This window comes from Cygnus atratus, chromosome 9 (assembly GCF_013377495.2).
Source record: "Cygnus atratus isolate AKBS03 ecotype Queensland, Australia chromosome 9, CAtr_DNAZoo_HiC_assembly, whole genome shotgun sequence".
Taxonomy (NCBI): Eukaryota; Metazoa; Chordata; class Aves; order Anseriformes; family Anatidae; genus Cygnus; species Cygnus atratus.
The window spans coordinates 25,960,508-25,979,476 of record NC_066370.1 but is presented as its reverse complement, the minus strand read 5'-3'; the positions used below and the strand labels follow the sequence as shown (position 1 = coordinate 25,979,476).

At 53.1% G+C, this 18,969-nt stretch overlaps 1 protein-coding gene and 1 long non-coding RNA gene across 8 annotated transcripts in view; one reads left to right on the top strand and one right to left on the bottom strand.

The window, feature by feature from the left end:
• The first annotated feature begins 6,050 nt into the window (after nt 1-6,050).
• The window catches only part of MBNL1 (muscleblind like splicing regulator 1), an 83,457-nt gene continuing 70,538 nt past the window's right edge, over nt 6,051-18,969 (top strand). For 2 of the 7 annotated variants that reach the window (XM_035566500.2, XM_035566498.2), the window contains exon 1: nt 16,149-16,302. Coding sequence is in view for 3 of the 7 variants with exons in the window: in XM_050712578.1 (XP_050568535.1) it covers nt 16,520-16,528 (9 nt within the window). In the remaining 4 variants the exon portion in view is untranslated. Of the gene's footprint in view, nt 6,219-16,145; nt 16,303-16,394; nt 16,529-18,969 lie in introns of those variants that run through there. The other 5 variants (XM_050712582.1, XM_050712579.1, XM_035566495.2 and 2 more) reach the window with 5 other exon arrangements.
• Nucleotides 7,517-17,363, bottom strand: LOC118258005 (uncharacterized). The gene is made up of 3 exons (XR_004781760.2): nt 17,262-17,363; nt 9,400-9,532; nt 7,517-9,306 (listed from the first exon to the last, which is right to left on the bottom strand). It is a non-coding gene; the product is annotated as an uncharacterized LOC118258005 (long non-coding RNA).

Genomic DNA, 18,969 nt, shown 5'->3' with positions numbered 1-18,969 from the left:
AGTATTCAAAATGTAAATCTTCAAGTCATAGTTATCTAATTTTCAAACACCCTGATTCATTTATGAAGTGGCATCCCAAGCAGAATAATTGAAAATACAATGCTGATCTATTACAGTAAACAATACCAGACCCCCTCTACGTGACACATGTTCAGGCCTGTATTAGCAATGTCAAGTTTATTCATCTCCACAGCCCTCCTGAGTGAAGCAATCCCCACCACAGAAATACTCCCACTGGACTGTCAGAGCTGCAGCTCGTGCATTCGTTGGCCTCCCCCTCCCTGTGCTGGTCGAGCAAAACCTGCATCACCACGTGCTCCTCTAACTCTGAGGCTTTCAAATGACTGTCATGCCATCTGAGTTGCTCTTTAAGGCTTCATCAAATGAATTATGAATCGAACATCTCAACGTGTTTACATTTTCAAAGTGGAAAAACCAAGTCACAGCAAATTCCTCGCATTTGTGGCACCGACGGCCGTGCCCGCGGCACAGAGCTCGCTCTGCGTCTGCAGCACTGCGCTGGCCACGTGTGTGCACAGTGTCTGCCTGCCACGCAGCTGCGGTCACGGTCACATGCACATGCACGGCCCTCAGCACGCGGCGCTAGCAAGAGAAAGATTCACGGTTCTCTCTAAAGATCTTTTCTCCCTAGGGTTATTAATTCTTAATGACATTTGTATGGAAAAAAAAAAAAGGCATTTTGTTCAGCTTCTGCTTTTGCATATTGTTTTGCTCTCTGGAATCATATTCCTGTGTTGTGGTACAGTTATCTCCACAGCAACAAGTCACAAACAGAGGACTATGACTTCAGCTGAGGAACATGTAGAAAGCATTGATGAGCTGCCAAGCAACAAAGATTTGGTTTCAGTGTGGATGCAAAAGCCAGATAGTGACATTTTTGCTTGGTTTTAGTCTGTCCTCCTTCCGGTGAATTCCCTCTGAAGATAATTTAGGCTTAAGAGAGAAGAAAGCCCTTCCACAGGAACTCATTATTTTAGTAACAGCTGAATAAGGCCTAAGGAGGTCTTCAAGCTTTGGACAACTCTTTGGAAGTAATAATAATAGAAAAGGAAAGAAGCTAGACAGAAAGTATTGTCATCTGACCTATTACCATAAATCTCTTTAAGCAGTGTGGCGCTGGTGACACTTCAGCTCGATACAAAAGCAACACAGCAAAGCAAACAACAATCTGAGTAAAAATGTGCCAACAAGTTCGTCTTTAGTTAGTAGTTAATGAATTGTTTCACTCGTTCATCAGAGCATGAACACTTCCATAGCTGTATATCTGGCACTGCAGGAAAAGCAGACTGGCCCTATTCTCAATATTTTATAAACCCATACATTAATATCACACCAAAATGAATTACCTGAAGAGATAAGAATGGGCGATATTTACTAGCATGTTATGCCAAGCTATGCAAGAACTGTGTGATCAATAAGAGCCATCTCTGTCATTTTTGTCTTGATTTTTTTTCTGACTAGAACACGTCTGCTTTCCTGGGTTGCCTTAATTCTGATCGAGGTCTCAAGGATGTGCTGGGCCTCCTGCACAGACGGCTGGCACACATGGAAAACTCTGAATGTGGTGTACTCCTGTGTTTGAAATTTCTGGGTATCTTGCACCCTCATCAGAGGTTGCGCTCTGTCCAGGCTGGTGAACACCTGCAAAACCCAGACAGATGGGCAGAGTGCCTGCGTTGTGTCCGAGAAAAGCTTTCCAATGGGAAAATGGAGATCTGTCACACGCGGTATCCACGTCTTTGCCAAAATGCCCCAGTTTCCACATTAGGAATAGGTATTTCTTAGAAGACTGTTTCAAAAACCTTAGTATTGTGATATTTTGCAATATTCAAACTTCTCCATTAAAATTATTCTCTTCCGTACTCCATCTGCTAAATTAAGAAAGGCACGTTCTCTGAAGTGCTATTTGCATGTTCAGCCTCAGCTACCAGTCCTTTGGCTAGTGAATGTAAGACCACAATTGCTTTTCTCAAGCTGTGCCATATTGCTGGCTTACAGTAAGCCTTTACCATTTAAACGGTGTTTCTCAACATTTAAAATCTGGTGTCCTTGTGGTTCTTCTGTCTCCCCATAGCCCTTCGAGCTCCCAGGTCCTCCTGGGCTGGGAGATCTAAGAGAGTCAGTCACTTCTGGCTGCAGGTATTTCCACTCACTCCTCCAGTCGTGAGGAATGACCCTTCAACAGCTTTGGGGGCTGCTTGAGTGTATCCAGTAAAAGGCTTCCCGGTCCTGGCCTGGCTGGGTGCTCCCCCATGGCCATGAAAGTTATCAGTCTGGGTGCCGAGCACTGGTCGCACCGCAGCTCTGGCTTTGTTATGTGGCTACCTGTGGCAATAATTTTCTCCCAGTCCTCTTGCAAAAGAGAATAATGCTTTAATTGAAGCATCCTTAGCCAGCGTATCTGCCTTGTGGAGGATGGTTTTGCAGTCTTTTAAAAATCAGTCATGAAATAATTGAATTAAGCTTTCATGAAATAGATCTTAATTTTATATTACAGATCTCACAGAACTGAAATTCTAAGATACTGATGACTGATGAACTTTTACATGGATGCTTTTGCTTAGAAATTGGATTATAGTGAAGCTGTTCAATGCTTGCAGTGTAATCCTGCAGAGGTATGGTTTTTGAATAAGAACAAACTGAAAGAGAGAATAAAGGGAATATAAAATGAAATTAACTCTGTCATAAACCCAAATAATAGTAAATCAAATCACCTTATTTAAATTCTGTGATTTATGCTGACTTTATTATTTATCAGCAATCAAATTTGAGACACAAGATTTGGAATGTTTGCAATGTTCTAGACCTTTCTTTGCATTTGAACTCCCCATCTAGGAAGGATTGCTTGGTACCAAAGAAGAGTAATACTTTTTGCTGGAGAAGGTAACTACGTTTTTTCCTGATACTTTTACTATGCTAATGGCATACGCAGATTAAAATAATAATGCAAACACTGGAACTGGAAGAGTTTACTTTTTAAAAATGACAAATAAATTTTACTGTATACCTCCCAGAACATCTAATAACAAAGAATATACCTTTATATTACATGAACCCGGTAGACTTGGGGTAACTGCAACACTTGCAAACAGAGAAGAGAAACAAGATTTTTGATGGGATCGGTCTTTTATTAAAAAGCCTCATGTTGGTGAAAAAATGCATAAAATCATTCAGGCACCCCAGGCCATTTTCAAATTTCTTGATTGCTTAACTAGTCTGGTGGCTCAAGCGAAGTTACTTAGTAATAATATTTATTAGACTTTTATCTTGTGAGGAGGACTTTGCTGCTAAATGCATGTGCAGAGATGGCACATGCTGCTGTCTTGTGTTAACATCAAGCATCATAGCATTCGTAGGTGCGTGTCCCAAGTGTGTCTGTACCCAGGCACACAGCATGTCCCCCTCCTCGTGCACCCTTGCACAAAGGTGTGGAGGGAGGTGTGCTCTGCATGGCACCTGTGAGCACCAGGTCGGAAGGTGTTGCATGAATTAAAAACCCTTGCCCTGTGGAGTGGTAATGTGAAGTAGATAACATTGTCTCGCTAAAAGCGGTGTGACAGCTGGCAGCACTCTGAAGGGCAAGAGACGGAGCACTCAGCCACATCTTTTTAATGCTGAGCTGCATGATTAGATGAGATTAGTGGGTCAGAATACAAGAGCTATTTACCTCCATCAGCTACAGGTTGTGGTACAGACAGCATTTCTCTCACCTGCCTCCTCTAGTGGTGCCTCTTCCCCTCAGCCCTGTTCCTGCAGTTGTGTTTAATGTCTTGCATTTTTACACCAGTAATTTTTAAAGGTAAGTTATAACCTATGCAGTGTACATTTCCATAACATTTTCAATCTGAAAACCTAGGAACATGTGAATTTTGTGGGCCTGCGCTGTCCTCCCAAACAAGTGAGCTGTATTAATACATCACCTAACAATTCACAGCTTATTTTACGCAATGTTGGATGTTAGGAGAAATTTCTTTACTGAAAGGATTGTGCAGCATTGGAATAGGCTGCCCAGGGAAGTGGTTGAGTCACCATCCCTGGAAGTCTTCAAGAAACGTGTGGATGTAGAACTCAGTAGCACGGTTTAGTGGTGAACTTGTCTGTACTAGGTTAAAGGTTGGACTAGATGATCTTAGAGGTCTTTTCCAAACCTATGAGTCTATGATACTATGATTCTATGTCTGTGGTAGGGATTTTCTTAAATAGTGTAAGTATTTTAATTTAATATATTTAAGAGCAATTAACACTTAAAGATTAAATGTGTCCTACACAGCAGTTGCTGTGGACTAAGAACTTGCCCATGAACAGTTAGTGAACTGCTGCAGCTAACAGCATCTGCATCTCACTCAGTTGTGTACCTCAGCTTAAGTAATCTTAGCACAATTTAATAGCATCCACGCAAAGGTTTTGGCAACTTCATTAAATCACTTTTTAACAGAAGTAGAGCTTGTTGGCCGAGGGGAGTGCCTGATAACACTCAGTGTAGCACAAGAGGGTATGTTTCCTGAAACGTGCCATTAAACTAAAGCTGCCCCACAAAATACCTCCTTGCAAATCACTAGGAAAACAATTCCTAAGATTGTCCACATGAAGGTATATTTAATTAATAGGTTTTGCTTGTGTTTCTAATGTGGAAATTAGATGTTTTTAAATGTAATGAAATGACAGTATTTTGTAAATCATCCCCTAACTTCCAGGTATGAAGGTGGAACATGTTTGTTGTATACAGTGCTGAAGTATTGAACTTGGAACATCCTGCTCCCTAAAAAATGTTTTGTTTGTTTGTTTTTGTTTGTTTTGTTTTGTGCTTCATCCTGTAGGAATAGTGGTTAGGTCCCTCCACCTGTGAAACGGATGTAGCCACGGTCCAGTAAATGTGTTGTGCTAAGCAGACTATTTATATCTGCTCTGAAAGCTGCACCTTATTTCCTGACAATGGATGCCTGAGAGATGCTGTCCGTGATGCACTCTTTGGCAGAGCCTTCCCCGCTGCCCTCAGCCAGGCAGGCCGCGAGCACGGCCACGGCAGGGACGCAGCCGCCAGGGCAGGCAGTGCGGCGAGCCGAGGCCCTGCTCGCCATACCCCACGAGCACGCAGCCCTCTTGGCCTGCATGCGGAAAATGGCTTAAAAAAGCACAGCGGAAGCCACACAGCGTTTCTGCCACAGCCGTGCCCGCGCTGCTTCCTCTCAGACGCTGCCCCTGGCACCCTGTGCCCCGGCCCGGTGCCACCCTGGTGTGGGCGGCCATTCCTGGCCCCGCGGCCCTGCCCGGCGGTGTGACAGGGGCAGGTGCAGCTGCGAGCCGCGGGTAATGTCTGCCTTGGGGCTGAGCAACGAGCAGGTGCTTCCAGTAGGTTCTGTGGCCCTCGGCACGTTCTCCTTCCGCACCGGCTGCCGGCACAGCAGTCTGGGGCTGAGGTGCCTGCCGCAGAAACAACCGGGGTTCGCCGGCTGTGCTGAGGGCTGTGCAGCAGCAGAGCAGGCCGGTGCCGGCGTGGCAGCCGTTATCTGTGGCTCGCAGGGCCCGGCGCAGGAAGGGAGCGCGGCTGGTGTGGCGGGGCCACCGCCCGCAGCCCTTGCCCACCCCCGGGTGCTGCCTTGTCGGTCGGCCAGCGCCTGTCCCCAGCACCAGGTGCCAGCGCCAGATTAGCAGGCCGGGCTGCGGCACTTGCCATTGGGGGTTTTAAAACACGCGGCCATGCCCAGCAGGCAAGAGCCTTGCCCGTGGCGCGAGCCACGCACGCTGCAGCGGCCTCTGTCATCAGGGACGTGACTGCAATGCAAAAGCACTTCCCCTAACATTTTTTTTTTATTAGCTGACAGTAATTTTTGCTTCTTTAAGAAAATATATATGCAAACCGCAGCCCGTCACCATGGTTACTGCTGAATGCTACCGAGAATAGCCTATTTCACGTTCTCAGACCCATAGGGTTCGGAAGGCACGATTATTTTGGCCTTTCACCGTTTCCCCTCTAGCTAGGCCACTGTCCCGCTGTTGCAAAGAGAGCATGTTGTAATTAGCCCAGCGCCGCCGGGCCCGGCGCGGAGGAGGCGGTGGCTGCGCCGCCGCAGCGCTGGAGCCGTGCTCAGACGAAAGCCACGCAGGAGGCGAGGCAGGTAAGAGCTGCGCTTTTTGTCCCGCTCTGTAGCCCTTGCAAACTCACGGCAGAATGATACACGATGGTTTAGGAGGTTATGGTAAGTCATTTAGAAAGCTAAAGAATTTTATTGTGCCTACATCTTATTGCACATACTTTACGAAATAAGTTGGGGAAGATATAAACAGTGTGCTAAAAAAACCTCTAAACTTAAAAATTTTGCTCCTCAAAGTTTACCTAAAAAACTCTGCAGTTACTAGGATCACTGAAGCAGTGGCAGTCCCCTAGGGTTGGACTCCCAAGCTGTTTACCAAGCAGACCCTTCCTTGCGGGCTCTGCACGAGGCGGGACGTGTGGCGGGCACACGAGTGGCACGCCTGGCCCCACGCACACGGCCACGGTGCAGGGGGAGCCTCGCCATCTTTTCTCGTGTTCTGTTTGTTGATGTTTTGTCAGTTCGTCTCATCTGAGGTTTGCTTCTCTGGAAAAGTTGAGACAGATTTTCGTGTGCTGTAGAGAGCCCGGTCAGTTTCTTCACAGCGGCTCATTCCGCACGGTTAGCAGAGCCGGGACGTGGTCAGGGGCTTGTGCCTGTAACAGCGCTGCCTCAGCCACGTAGCAGCAGCACCCGGCTGGTCCAAGCAAGGTGCTGGCCCCCGGCACCCATCCTCCCCGGGCGGCCAGAACCGAGGACCTGCAGCTGCCGTGGCCTTGGTTGCAGCGGGTGGCTTGTGGAACCTGTTATAAACTAAAATGGCGCTAACCCCCCTCGTGGTATGAAATGCGTTGCTGCCGGTGCATGTCCCGCCAGTTCTCTGTGATAAAACATTGTTGGATCCAGGCCAGAGCCCACCTGGGCCAAGTGCCTGCGCTTCTCATCTCAGAGGTCGCAGTAAATGGGAGGGGGCCCCTGTCACTGGTTAAAAGGCGTTGAAGAAATTATCTTCACAGAGAATGCGGAGGGCAGAGCATATATCATAATTATTTGCTGTGAAATTAGCAGGGTGGAGTTTGCTCATTTATACACTTGTAGACTTGTAGAGATTTGTCTAAATATTTTATTATTTTTAATGAAATATTTTATTACTTTTAATAAAATATTATCACTTAATATTGGCACAAAGCTTGAAAAAAAAAGTACCGTGCAGTGGAAGTGCCGAGTGTGAAATATGTATATTGTCTTTACTAAAATGTACATGCAGATAATATCACTAAAACAAGAAAAAACACAACCCTCTCTTAATACTGTAGTGTGAGATCGATTGCCTCCATGTTGCTGTAAAGCAGAAGTGGAAGTTCTTTACTAAAGAATTTGCACTCTGTTAAAAGAGATGTAAGAATTACTTTCTTTACTGGCAATACTGAAATTTAATGTCAGACCCTTTTGGAGAATGTAAGTTTCATGAGTGCTGAACAAACAACATAAGGACCTGAATAGCTTCTCGAGAGCCACAATCATGTTCAATCTACATTTGAAGTAACTTGTATATCTACCTTTTATAATGGCCAGCAAAGAACTGGAAAATTAGAGCCCGATGTTTATTTTGTAACTATTGTACTCCAGCCATTTGGTGCGATAAACTGAAACCACAAGGCGTATTTCAAGCTTGATTGATTGGCACTGCGATTTTTGTTTTTGTAACAGAGAGAAGTGAGAGCACGCTGCAGTCCCCCAGGTGCGAGCCTGGCAGTAGCTCTGCAGCGAGCAGCAACCTGGTGCTGCCTGGGTACTGCCTGGACCCTGAGGAAGGCTCCTAAGGGCGCTCAGGGTGTTTTAATTTATTTGTCCTTTCAGTGATGCGTTATGATAAATATTAAGGAGAAAAGCCTTGCTTTCAGCTGTACAGCGGGAAGCGTCTGTGAGGTTGAACAAAACTTTCTGTGCTCATTGCTCACCCATTGGTGTTGCTGGCCTTGGTAAATGGGCGAGGAGATGGACGTATCATTGCACACCTGCCTGAAATCCTGGGAGCTGTTCAGCTAGTTCTGAATCAAATCATGCTCTTAACTGCTGTTTTCTTTTCTGTAACTTCTTTGGCAAAAGATTCCTGTTGTTTCCCAGTCCTTCTCCGACAGGAGGTAGGGCTCAGTGTGCTGTGAGCCTGCTGGCCGGCTCCGGCGCCTGGTGGCCGTGAGCTGCAGCTGGAGCGGGCTCGGACCCAGGTCCGGGCGCCCCCAGGGCCCTGCAGGGAGCCACGGGCTAAGATGGCTGCTCCGGCGGTGCAGGGACCAAAAAGCTGCTGCTGCGCGGGCGCTTCAACAGGCGCGCGTCGTGCATCGCTGGCTGCGTCTTCCTGCCCGTACAGGATGTCTTGAGAAACTGCTCTCTGCGGGATGGCTAGAAATGGTCTGTAAGGCTTCCTTCATCTGAGTTACTGTATTCTACGGGCTTAAATAATCCCTCAGAATAAGAAATTTGCAATTACAAAGAGAAAGTTTAAATATATTTTCATCCTATGTCCCTAGTGGCATGGCTGTTGCAAGGTAAACTATCGCTCAAAAGTTTTCCCTTTAAACTTTTCCCTTTGGGTCATTCTGAAATAGGTCCTGGAAGTGGGAAGTGCTTATATTCTGCTGTAGGCATAGCTGTGAAGATGCCAGTAACCATCCTCATTTATAACACCCAGGAAATGTGGGTGTTGCAATGCTGGACTTGTAGTGCTTCTGCCAGTCTGAACTTAATTCTTAGCACTGCAGCCTTTCTGGCTTGGACAGCAGCAGCGCGGTTTCCAGAGGGAAGGGCAGGCAACCGTTTCACAACTTTCAGAGGTCAGAATTTTACTTCGCTGCTGAGAGGTCTGTGTCAGCTCAGCCAGTAAGGGGTTCCTCTTTTTTGCTCCAGTTGTAATAACACATAGTGACTCTACAGCATAAAATGTTTTTCAGAATACTTTCTGTGTACACAATATACTTCTTTTTTTCCCTCATCTCCTAATTTATAGTTTTTTCTTTGAATGACACATGAAGCTGGAGCATACAATGAAATATTTCTTTATCTCTGCTGGGAAGATAATTAGTCCATTGTTCTGTGTGGTATCCCAGATGATAATCTGGGAGACCGCTGAATCTGAGATTTCCTTATGATTTCCTCTTTACCGTGTCCTGCCTGGACATCTTGTTACTGCAGAGCTTGTGCTTGATATCTCAAGGTAGTACTCCACAGTTTAATCTGCTGAAACCTATGAAACCTATATAAAATAGAATACACGAGTTGTAGGATATAGCAAGAAACCACATCACATATGAATTAGGCACCAAACCAATGATAAAGCAAACTAGACCTCTATCTTGTTGAAGGAGTGTTTTGAGGCCCAGCACAAGCCAGCACAGGGACACATCCAGCAGTGGCAGGTCCCCAGCGGGGCAGGACTGGCTCGGGCGGCTGCAGGTCACGGGCAGCCAGGTCAGCGCGTGCTTACGGGAAAATGGGAAAATGACAGGAAAATGAAATTAAGTAAATCTGAAGTGCCAATGCAACCAAATAACAGCTCTGGAGCAAGGACCTTTAAAGCTGCGGGGAGGAGGGGGCACTGGGTAGGGAAAGTGGGGGCTCTGCAGCAGCCGTGCCAGCTGCCGGGGCTGCGAGCATCTCGGTGGCCACGCACCCACTTTGCTACTGCTACTGGTCCTGCGCGAGGAGGCACGTTGTAGTCACTGGTCGATTTTTAAAGCTAGCTCTGTGTGCGAAAAAGATCATTCGTACAGATGCTGGTCTACTGCAGTTATTTGGGGGACATCTGGGCAACAAAGAGTTTGTGCAGAAAACTTTGTGACCGGAACAACTGCTTTGTAAATGCCCAGTGTACTGATGTAAGCATGTGAAGAGGAAACAGACTCACGTATTCCTTTGTGATAGAACAGAAACAGGAAGAGCAACAAATGATCCATTATAATATTCATTCCCAGACACTGCCAAGGCGTGTGCAGTCAATGCTGCAGTTATCTGAGCGGTGCATCTGTGCCCTTGCTTTATGTAATGACAGGCAAAGCGATCTAAGTCAGGCAAATGTGAAAATAAGATGGGATACCAATTATCACAACATTTTTACCGATCTAGATTAAGGTTCTTTGAAACACAAATGTAAGTTCATGGCATACTTTCCTAAAAGGAGAAAGATATTTCTTTACGTGTTTTCAGTTTTTATAAGTAAAAGTAAAAGGTAAATAACAGAAATAGCAAAAAACTCTCCCTTCCAACAAAGTGCCTTTGCTTCCCTGTACATTCAGTACTCCGGGATGCTTCCCCAAAGCTGCTCTGTCCGGGCAGCTTCGAAGGAGGGACGTTGGAGTCATCCCATTTTTCACAGAGGGTTTAGTAGTGCTGCATGGTCTGTTGTGGGGTGTGATTAGAGCACACAAAATGAAAAGTTAATTATATTAATACCAGAGTATACAATAGAAGAAAAAGCTTTAAGGAAACAGCTGAGTTCAGATCTCTGGAGAAGTTACCGTTTCTCTCCCAAAGCGAAGGAATTATTCATTAAAGCTGAAAAGCACGCTATCAGCTCATTTCACAAAACATAACTTTGCTTAGTTCAGCCCTGAGTACCAAGGGGGGGAAAAGGCAAATTCAGGTTCCTGTAGTCCCCAAGCCTGATAAATTTCGAAGCAAAGAGCAAAGTGATTTGGTTTATTCTGTTTAAGATTAAAGGATATGAAAGATGTAATTCTGAGCAATCACTTGAAATTTCAGAAGCCAACAGAAACTCAGTATCAATAAATGACCAAAAATAGCATTCAGTTGCAATAGATATGTTACTTTAGTACTTTTTTTTTCATTCATAAGGTAAAAATAAACATATACTGGAACAACTGAGTATGGATAGCAAGTGACGCTCAGAATTATAAACACAAAGTGCACAATTTAGGGGGAAAAAGACAAGGATGAGAGGGAGAACATAGGAAGAGGAAGCTCTAGCAGACCTACAAACCCCGGTGTGTTTGGTAGGAAAAAAAAGTTGAAACAAGGTGTCTGCTGATGGAGATATTTGACAGGAGAAACCTCCATGCCTGACACCTGAGATAAACCCTTTGTCTCTTTCACTGTTTTCTCTAATGTTGATTTCCCTTGTAGTTTCCGTGTAGTTTGCTATTCATTTTGACTGCGAATGAACACCAGTCTCACGGCTTAAAGAAAATAAGTTGGCCGGGAATCCCGGTCTGGGGAAACGAGGACAGGCTGAAATTCAACCAGGTCTGAAAATGGGAGGCTGTCGGGGGGGGGAGCGAGCACTTGTGCTTATTTTTTAGCAGCAGGCACCGCTGCAGCGTCGCTACTTGTGGCAGCACCCAGCCGCAGCGTGTTGCTCTGGCAACCGTTTGCTTCAAGTCAAAAGCATCCGGCATGGTGTAGTAACATTTGAAACAGTAGTAGAAGGGATCAGAATTCAGAATAAAGTCACCTAGGAGCACCTGGCATTCACTCTGTTTTTTCCACGCCAAAAGAAGGCAGGCAGGAAGAGATGTGCGAACATGCAATCCCAACCCGCACGTGCACGGCGGTGTCAGCACAGCCCCGCCGGGAAGCGCCCGCACTGGGATGGAGCAGCGACCGGAGGTGGCGGGGAGGTAGCAGCAGTTTCAGACCAAACCCGAAAACTTCATGACACGAGGCCCTTCTATAGCTTTTGTGTTTTAGTTCCTGTAGCACGTGGAACCGAGCTCCTCGCGTGGCCCGTGGACGTGGCCAACTCCATCGCTGAGCACCTGCGGCGCCGCACTCCCCGTGGGCGAGGGACCGGTGCGTAGCAGTTAGGGCCGTGAGAAAGGCGTGCCTCCCCGTGGACATCGCCGTGGTTCTTGGCGTGGTCTGAATCACGCTGGCAGCAGAACGGGACTTCTTTACCACAAGTGTCCGTTTCTTTGATGAATTAATTTTCAGAAGAGAAAGCTCCATGGAAGCGGAGCGGTGACTATCTGCGACGCTTTCTAAATCTAAAGGCAGTCGCAGCCTCTGTGGAAACTTCCTGCTGTAACCCTGGTTTCTGCCGGGCGGCCGGGGCTGTGCTCGAAGCGGCCTGCGGCTACATCGCCAGGGGCCTGGGAGGTACAGGAACTGCTGCAGCACTAGCCGTAAGGTGACACGGTCTGAATTCTTCGCCGTGGAAGAAACCAGAAAGTCTGAGGGAGGAAACAATAACTGAAAGCGAGGTTTTTGAGAATGCATGTTTGTATCCATTCAAATATACTCGGTCTTATCAATGTTCCAGTGTTTCACAGAGTACAGTATTTTAAAACACGAAGCTAAGCAAACCGTCTGCTGGAATCAGTGCAAACATTCATAGGGTTTTGGCATGAGTTCGGCTCAGGCGTGATTGGTGCTTTGATATCAAAAGACAAAGAGAATTCTGCCATTGATTTTATTAATATAGCAAACTATACGGTAGAGAACTTAAAAAAACATGTTTCTCAAAGGCATGGGAATATTTAATGGGAACTGTCAAAAAAAAAAGTGAAATAAAAACATAAAAGGTAAACAGTAAGCCTTGGGGATGGAACAGACTGCACATTGTAGGAGAAGTGGGGATCCAAAGGAGGAAGCCTCAGTGAGGTTACAGGCAGAAAGGGCTGGGAGAGGGACCACAAAAGGTCACTTAATCCACTCCCCTGCCCCAAGGCAGGATGCAGGTACCCAAGTCACTCATCCAGCTGAGTGTCTAGCCTTGATTTAGTATCCTTGGCAATCGTCTTTTTTATCCAGGTCCGGCCTGAATCTCTCTCACTGCAGTTTAAGCCCATCTTCTTGTCCTCCCCGCCATAAATGCAGAGACGATTACGCCCTGCTCTTTATACCCTCTTTAAATCTTGGAAGATTGTTGCCATGTTTCCTTTCAGTCCTGGCTCTGCCAGAACATTCCCAGTTCTTCCTACCGTCCTGCTCTCTGCGTGCCCACAGGCTGTAGTTGGAGGGGCCGGCCCCGCGCGTCCCCCCAGCTCAGTGCGACCTGCTGCCGTTGAGCTCCCTCTGTGCACGGGCATCTGCACCCCGGGAAGGGGCCCATTTATGCCTGACTAATCTAATCTACGTTATTGCAGCTCACCTTTCTGGTAAATAGCGCTGCCGGGCCTCTGCTGCAGAAACACGATGAGCTTTTAGAGATGAGGCGCAGCTGCTGCGTCCTCTGCGGGCGGGCACCAGGGCGCAGGCCAGCGGGGTTGTGGCTCTGGCCGAAGGACCCCGGGGGGGGCCGGTGGCCTGCAGGCCCTGGTGTCAGGCCGGGCGCGGCAGCTGAACAGTGCTGCTGCAGCGGCTCCTGTCAGAGCACAACCACGCTGCTGACAGCGTCCTCCTGCCCCTCCGTCCGACGCGTGCCCGGGCAGGACGGGCTCCTGGCCGAGCTCCTGGAGGGAAGGGGGCTGCTCGGTGTGGAGGCTCAGCGCAGGACCCTGCGGGTGCTGGCCACCTGCTCTCGGCACAGCACGAGCCGGGCCACCAGCTCGTCCTGGTGGGTGCCGGGGTTCCTCTAGTGAACGCTCCGTGCAATTTCAGGCAATGTTTTAATTAGAGCTGTAAATGAGCCGACCGGATCGCCTGCCCCTCGCTGAGCTGCAGCCCCTGTGCGGGGTGCTGGCTGCGGGGTGCTGGATATAGGGTGCTGTCCGGGGGGATGCTGTCTGGGGGGTGCTGTCTGGGGGGGTGCTGTCTGGGGGGGTGCTGGCTGTAGGGCGCTGGCTGTAGGGTGCTGTCCAGGGGGGTGCTGTCTGGGGGGCGCTGTCTGTAGGGCGCTGTCTGTAGGGCGCTGGCTGTAGGGCGCTGGCTGTAGGGTGCTGTCTGGGGGGGCGCTGGCTGTAGGGCGCTGGCTGTAGGGTGCTGTCCAGGGGGGTGCTGTCTGGGGGGTGCTGGCTGTAGGGCGCTGGCTGTAGGGCGCTGTCTGTAGGGTGCTGGCTGTAGGGCGCTGTCTGGGGGGGTGCTGGCTGTAGGGTGCTGGCTGTAGGGCGCTGTCTGGGGGGTGCTGGCTGTAGGGTGCTGTCTGGGGGGGTGCTGTCTGGGGGGTGCTGTCTGGGGGGGTGCTGGCTGTAGGGCGCTGGCTGTAGGGTGCTGTCCAGGGGGGTGCTGTCTGGGGGGTGCTGTCTGGGGGGTGCTGTCTGTAGGGCGCTGTCTGTAGGGCGCTGTCTGTAGGGCGCTGTCTGTAGGGCGCTGGCTGTAGGGCGCTGGCTGTAGGGTGCTGGCTGTAGGGCGCTGTCTGGGGGGGTGCTGGCTGTAGGGTGCTGGCTGTAGGGCGCTGTCTGGGGGGTGCTGGCTGTAGGGTGCTGTCTGGGGGGGTGCTGTCTGGGGGGTGCTGTCTGGGGGGTGCTGTCTGGGGGGGTGCTGTCTGTAGGGCGCTGGCTGTAGGGTGCTGGCTGTAGGGCGCTGTCTGGGGGGGTGCTGTCTGTAGGGCGCTGTCTGGGGGGGTGCTGGCTGTAGGGCGCTGGCTGTAGGGCGCTGGCTGTAGGGCGCTGGCTGTAGGGTGCTGGATGTAGGGTGCTGGCTGTAGGGCGCTGTCTGGGGGGTGCTGGCTGTAGGGCGCTGGCTGTAGGGCGCTGGCTGTAGGGCGCTGTCTGGGGGGGTGCTGTCTGTAGGGCGCTGTCTGGGGGGGCGCTGGCTGTAGGGCGCTGGCTGTAGGGTGCTGGATGTAGGGTGCTGGCTGTAGGGCGCTGTCTGGGGGGTGCTGGCTGTAGGGCGCTGGCTGTAGGGCGCTGGCTGTAGGGCGCTGTCTGGGGGGTGCTGTCTGTAGGGCGCTGGCTGTAGGGTGCTGGCTGTAGGGCGCTGGCTGTAGGGCACTGTCTGGGGGGTGCTGGCTGTAGGGTGCTGTCCAGGGGGGTGCTGTCTGTAGGGCGCTGGCTGTAGGGCGCTGTCTGGGGGGGTGCTGGCTGTAGGGCGCTGTCTGGGGGGTGCTGGCTGTAGGGTGCTGTCCAGGGGGGTGCTGTCTGGGGGGTGCTGTCTGGGGGGGTGCTGGCTGTAGGGCGCTGGCTGTAGGGCGCTGGCTGTAGGGCGCTGTCTGGGGGGGTGCTGGCTGTAGGGCGCTGGCTGTAGGGCGCTGTCTGGGGGGGTGCTGGCTGTAGGGCGCTGGCTGTAGGGCGCTGGCTGTAGGGCGCTGTCTGGGGGGGTGCTGGCTGTAGGGCGCTGTCTGGGGGGGTGCTGGCTGTAGGGCGCTGGCTGTAGGGTGCTGGCTGTAGGGCGCTGTCTGGGGGGTGCTGTCTGTAGGGCGCTGTCTGTAGGGCGCTGTCTGTAGGGCGCTGGCTGTAGGGCGCTGGCTGTAGGGCGCTGGCTGTAGGGCGCTGTCCGGGGGGGTGCTGTCTGTAGGGCGCTGGCTGTAGGGCGCTGGCTGTAGGGCGCTGTCTGGGGGGGTGCTGTCTGTAGGGCGCTGGCTGTAGGGCGCTGTCTGGGGGGGTGCTGTCTGTAGGGCGCTGGCTGTAGGGCGCTGTCTGGGGGGTGCTGTCTGGGGGGCGCTGGCTGGGGGGTGCTGTCTGTAGGGCGCTGGCTGTAGGGCGCTGGCTGTAGGGCGCTGTCTGGGGGGGTGCTGTCTGTAGGGCGCTGGCTGTAGGGCGCTGTCTGGGGGGGTGCTGTCTGTAGGGCGCTGGCTGTAGGGTGCTGTCTGGGGGGGCGCTGGCTGTAGGGCGCTGGCTGTAGGGCGCTGTCTGGGGGGTGCTGTCTGGGGGGCGCTGGCTGGGGGGTGCTGGCTGTAGGGCGCTGGCTGTAGGGCGCTGTCTGGGGGGTGCTGTCTGGGGGGCGCTGGCTGGGGGGTGCTGGCTGTAGGGCGCTGGCTGTAGGGCGCTGTCCGGGGGCTGCGCTCGGCCCCGCAGCGGCTGCCCCGTGCAGGCCGCAGCCCCCGGGCCGGCGGGGCAGGGCCCGGGCGCGGTACTGGCGCGGAGGGGGCCGAGGGGAGGCGGGTGAGCGCGGGGGGAGCCCCGAGAGGCCGGGCGGCGGTGCCGGAGCGGCCCGGAGGAGCGCGGAGGCCGCGCGGCGGGGCCGTTTCCCGGCCCCCCCCCCCGCTTCCTCCCCTCCCGAAGCCGGGGGCGGCCGCGCGGGGCCGCGCACGTGTGCTCGGCGGCTCCGCACCGTGACTCATGAGCCGCCGGGGCGCTCCGGCGCGGGGAGGATGAGGCAGGCCGCTCCCCGCCCAGGGGGGGCCCGCGCCGCCGCCGCCGGTTACCTCGTCCGCGCCGTCGCCTCGCCCGGCTCCCGGGGGCCGCGGGCGGCTTAGGTGAGGGGCCGGGGCGGGCTGCGGAGGGGCCCGGGGACCCCGCGGGGCCGGGGCCGCGCTTCCGGGCGGGCGGGGGGGCGGCGGCGGAAGCCGGGCGCTGGGGCCGGGGCCGGGGCCGGCGCGGGGAGCCCGGGCCGCTGCCGCCGCCGCCGCCACCATGCTGCCGTGACTCGGCCGCGCCGCCGCCCAACGCGCCGCGCCGCGCCGGGCCGCCGGCATGACAGAGGTGAGCGCGGGGCGGGCACGGGCACGGCCGCGGGCACGGCTCGGCTCGGCTCGGCCCGGCCAGGCCCGCAGCGGCGGCCCGCCAGGGGAGGCGGCCCGGGCCGGGCCCGCGCTGCTCGGCGGGGGCGCGGGGCCGGGGCAGGAGCCCCCGGGGGCCGGGGGGGGCTGAGGGCGGCCCCGGGGTGCGGGTGGCGGCGGGCTGCGGCTGGGGCTGGGGCTGGGCGGGCCGGGGCAGCGGGGCGCCGCGGCCGCCCTTCCCTGGCGGCCTCCTCCTCCTCGTCGGCCTGTTGTTATTATTATTGCCAGTATTCCTTTGGGGCGGAAAGTTCAGGAATGCCGAACTTCACGCAGCGCCCGGTGGCCGCCCGCGGCTCAGCCTGTCACGGTGCCCGCCTGGTGCGGGAGGGGAGCGCGGGGACGTGGTCGGTGTGAAACGCTGGGTCGGGAAAGCTGCGAGCCCTGCCCGCCTTCCGTCGGGGGGGTGTTTTTAGTGTGCCACAGGACGCAGGGCAGCGGCAGAAGGGCGCGGGTGGCAAACAGAGCAGTGCAGAAAGCGAAGCTGCGGGAGCAGGTGGAGAGAGGAGAGGTGACAGGGGAGAGGCACGGAAACGAGGAGCAGCGACACGGTGAGGAACCGGGCTCCGTCTTCTCTAGTGCTACGGGGAAGAGGAGCCCAGTGAAATTACAGTGCCTTCCAGAGTGACAAGGAGCTGAGTTGCATAACGCGTAATTACCCGCGGAGGGGTTAACGAGAGGAGCAGGCAGAGGCAGGAGCGCTGGGCCTCCCCAGCCCGGCCCCGCGGCCATGCGGGCAGCGCCCGGCAGATAGGAGAGGAGCTGCGCTCCTGGCGTCGCCAAAATCGGCGTCGAACCCCCGGCGCTTGGAGGTTGGAACGCGGTGCTGAACCCGGCGGCACCGGGCTGCCCTCCTGGCAGGGAGGCGCGGGTCCGGCTGCGGGCGCTGCCGCCAGCCTGCCGCAGGCTGGGACCGCTGGTCCGGGGGGTGCTGAGCGCCGAGCTGAGCGCCCCGCCTGGAGCGCGTGCTCCTGCAGCTTGCGCTTCCTGAGGCCTCTGTCGCAGCTTTCCTCAGCTCGTGTCAGGTCAGGTGTCGGCTAGACGCTGTAAAACGAAGTGGGGCTTTCCTGGGTTTGAAGGGCAGGCTTTGGAGCTGCAGAACTGCCTCGTTAGGCTGAGTGTGAATAAAAGGTGTTTAAATAAAAAACGCGATGGCGATTGAACAGTCAAGCTTTATAGGCAGTTAGTCTCTAGACTCGATGTTGAAAACATACTATCCTGTTATGTTGTATGTATGAGTTTATGGTAGTTGTGGAGTCTGCCTAGCTTACATGACAACCGAAAGCACAGGATCGTGCAATTGTTGTTTACTTGGGTACTGAGAGAAGATGCACAGGCAACAGATTTCTTAGTCCGATACGTGAGAGAGAAAGTCACAGGGCTTATTTGTTGTCTCATTCGCTTTGTTTTGATTGGCAGCAGAGGATCTGAGTCCAAGGATGCTTAGTTGTACTATGAGGCAGATGAATGAATGGGTAAAACTGAGTAATTTGTAATTCACTCGAGTCGCAAAACAGTGCAGAAGCCGTCCTGTAAAAGCTCCCATCAGCTGCCACCGAGGATACCGCTTCCATACATCCACTTCACAACGCTGGCGTTTCCCTGCGGTGGGAACAGCGGCGCTTAGTAATTTCTTTTCATTTACCCAGCAAATCCTCCTTTAAGTTCATTTTCTTAGAAGAGTTGTGAAGTGCAGCTGAGCCGCGTGCTGGATAGGCACAAGCTTTGTGTTTCTTTTTTCCGGTTTGAAATCTCTATTGCGAACATGAGAAAAGGGGAGTTCAGGTGCGCCTGGTGACACGCTGCGCTTCGTAGCCTGCTAGGCAGATCGACCGCCCTGCTTCACCCTCGTGGCAGAAAGAGTCTGGTTGTTCAGTCTGGTAAATTGACGGAGGTACTAACAGGTAGTATCTCCCTTAAGGAGTATCAGCAAATCAGCTCGGTTGGTGGAAGCAGGGAGTTTTACCTTTACGTTTCCCTGGCATGCGATTGCCTGGCTGCGGGACAGGCTGCGTGCTCCGCTTCTCCTGCGGGCAGACGTGGCCAAGGGGCGCCCTCCTCCTGAGTCGCGGTGTGCGGTGCTGGGATGGGGGCCTTCAGCCCAGCGCCTGGCGGTCGGACGCAGGAGGTCCCAAAAACCTAGTTCTGAGCACGGTGCTTGAACGGGAAGGCAGCAGGGCGCCGTGGCCGGGCGGTCGTGCCAGGGCACCTCTACGGGCTGGCCCGGGGCGAGGAGCAGCGCCGGGTCACGCCGCCTCTTTGGGGCTGCGCGGGGGTGGCGTGTCCATGCCTGCGGGCTTGGGACTCCATGGAAAAATCTCAGGGGGATTTGCTGACTTTCTTTACACTGGAGCTGATGTTGATTCA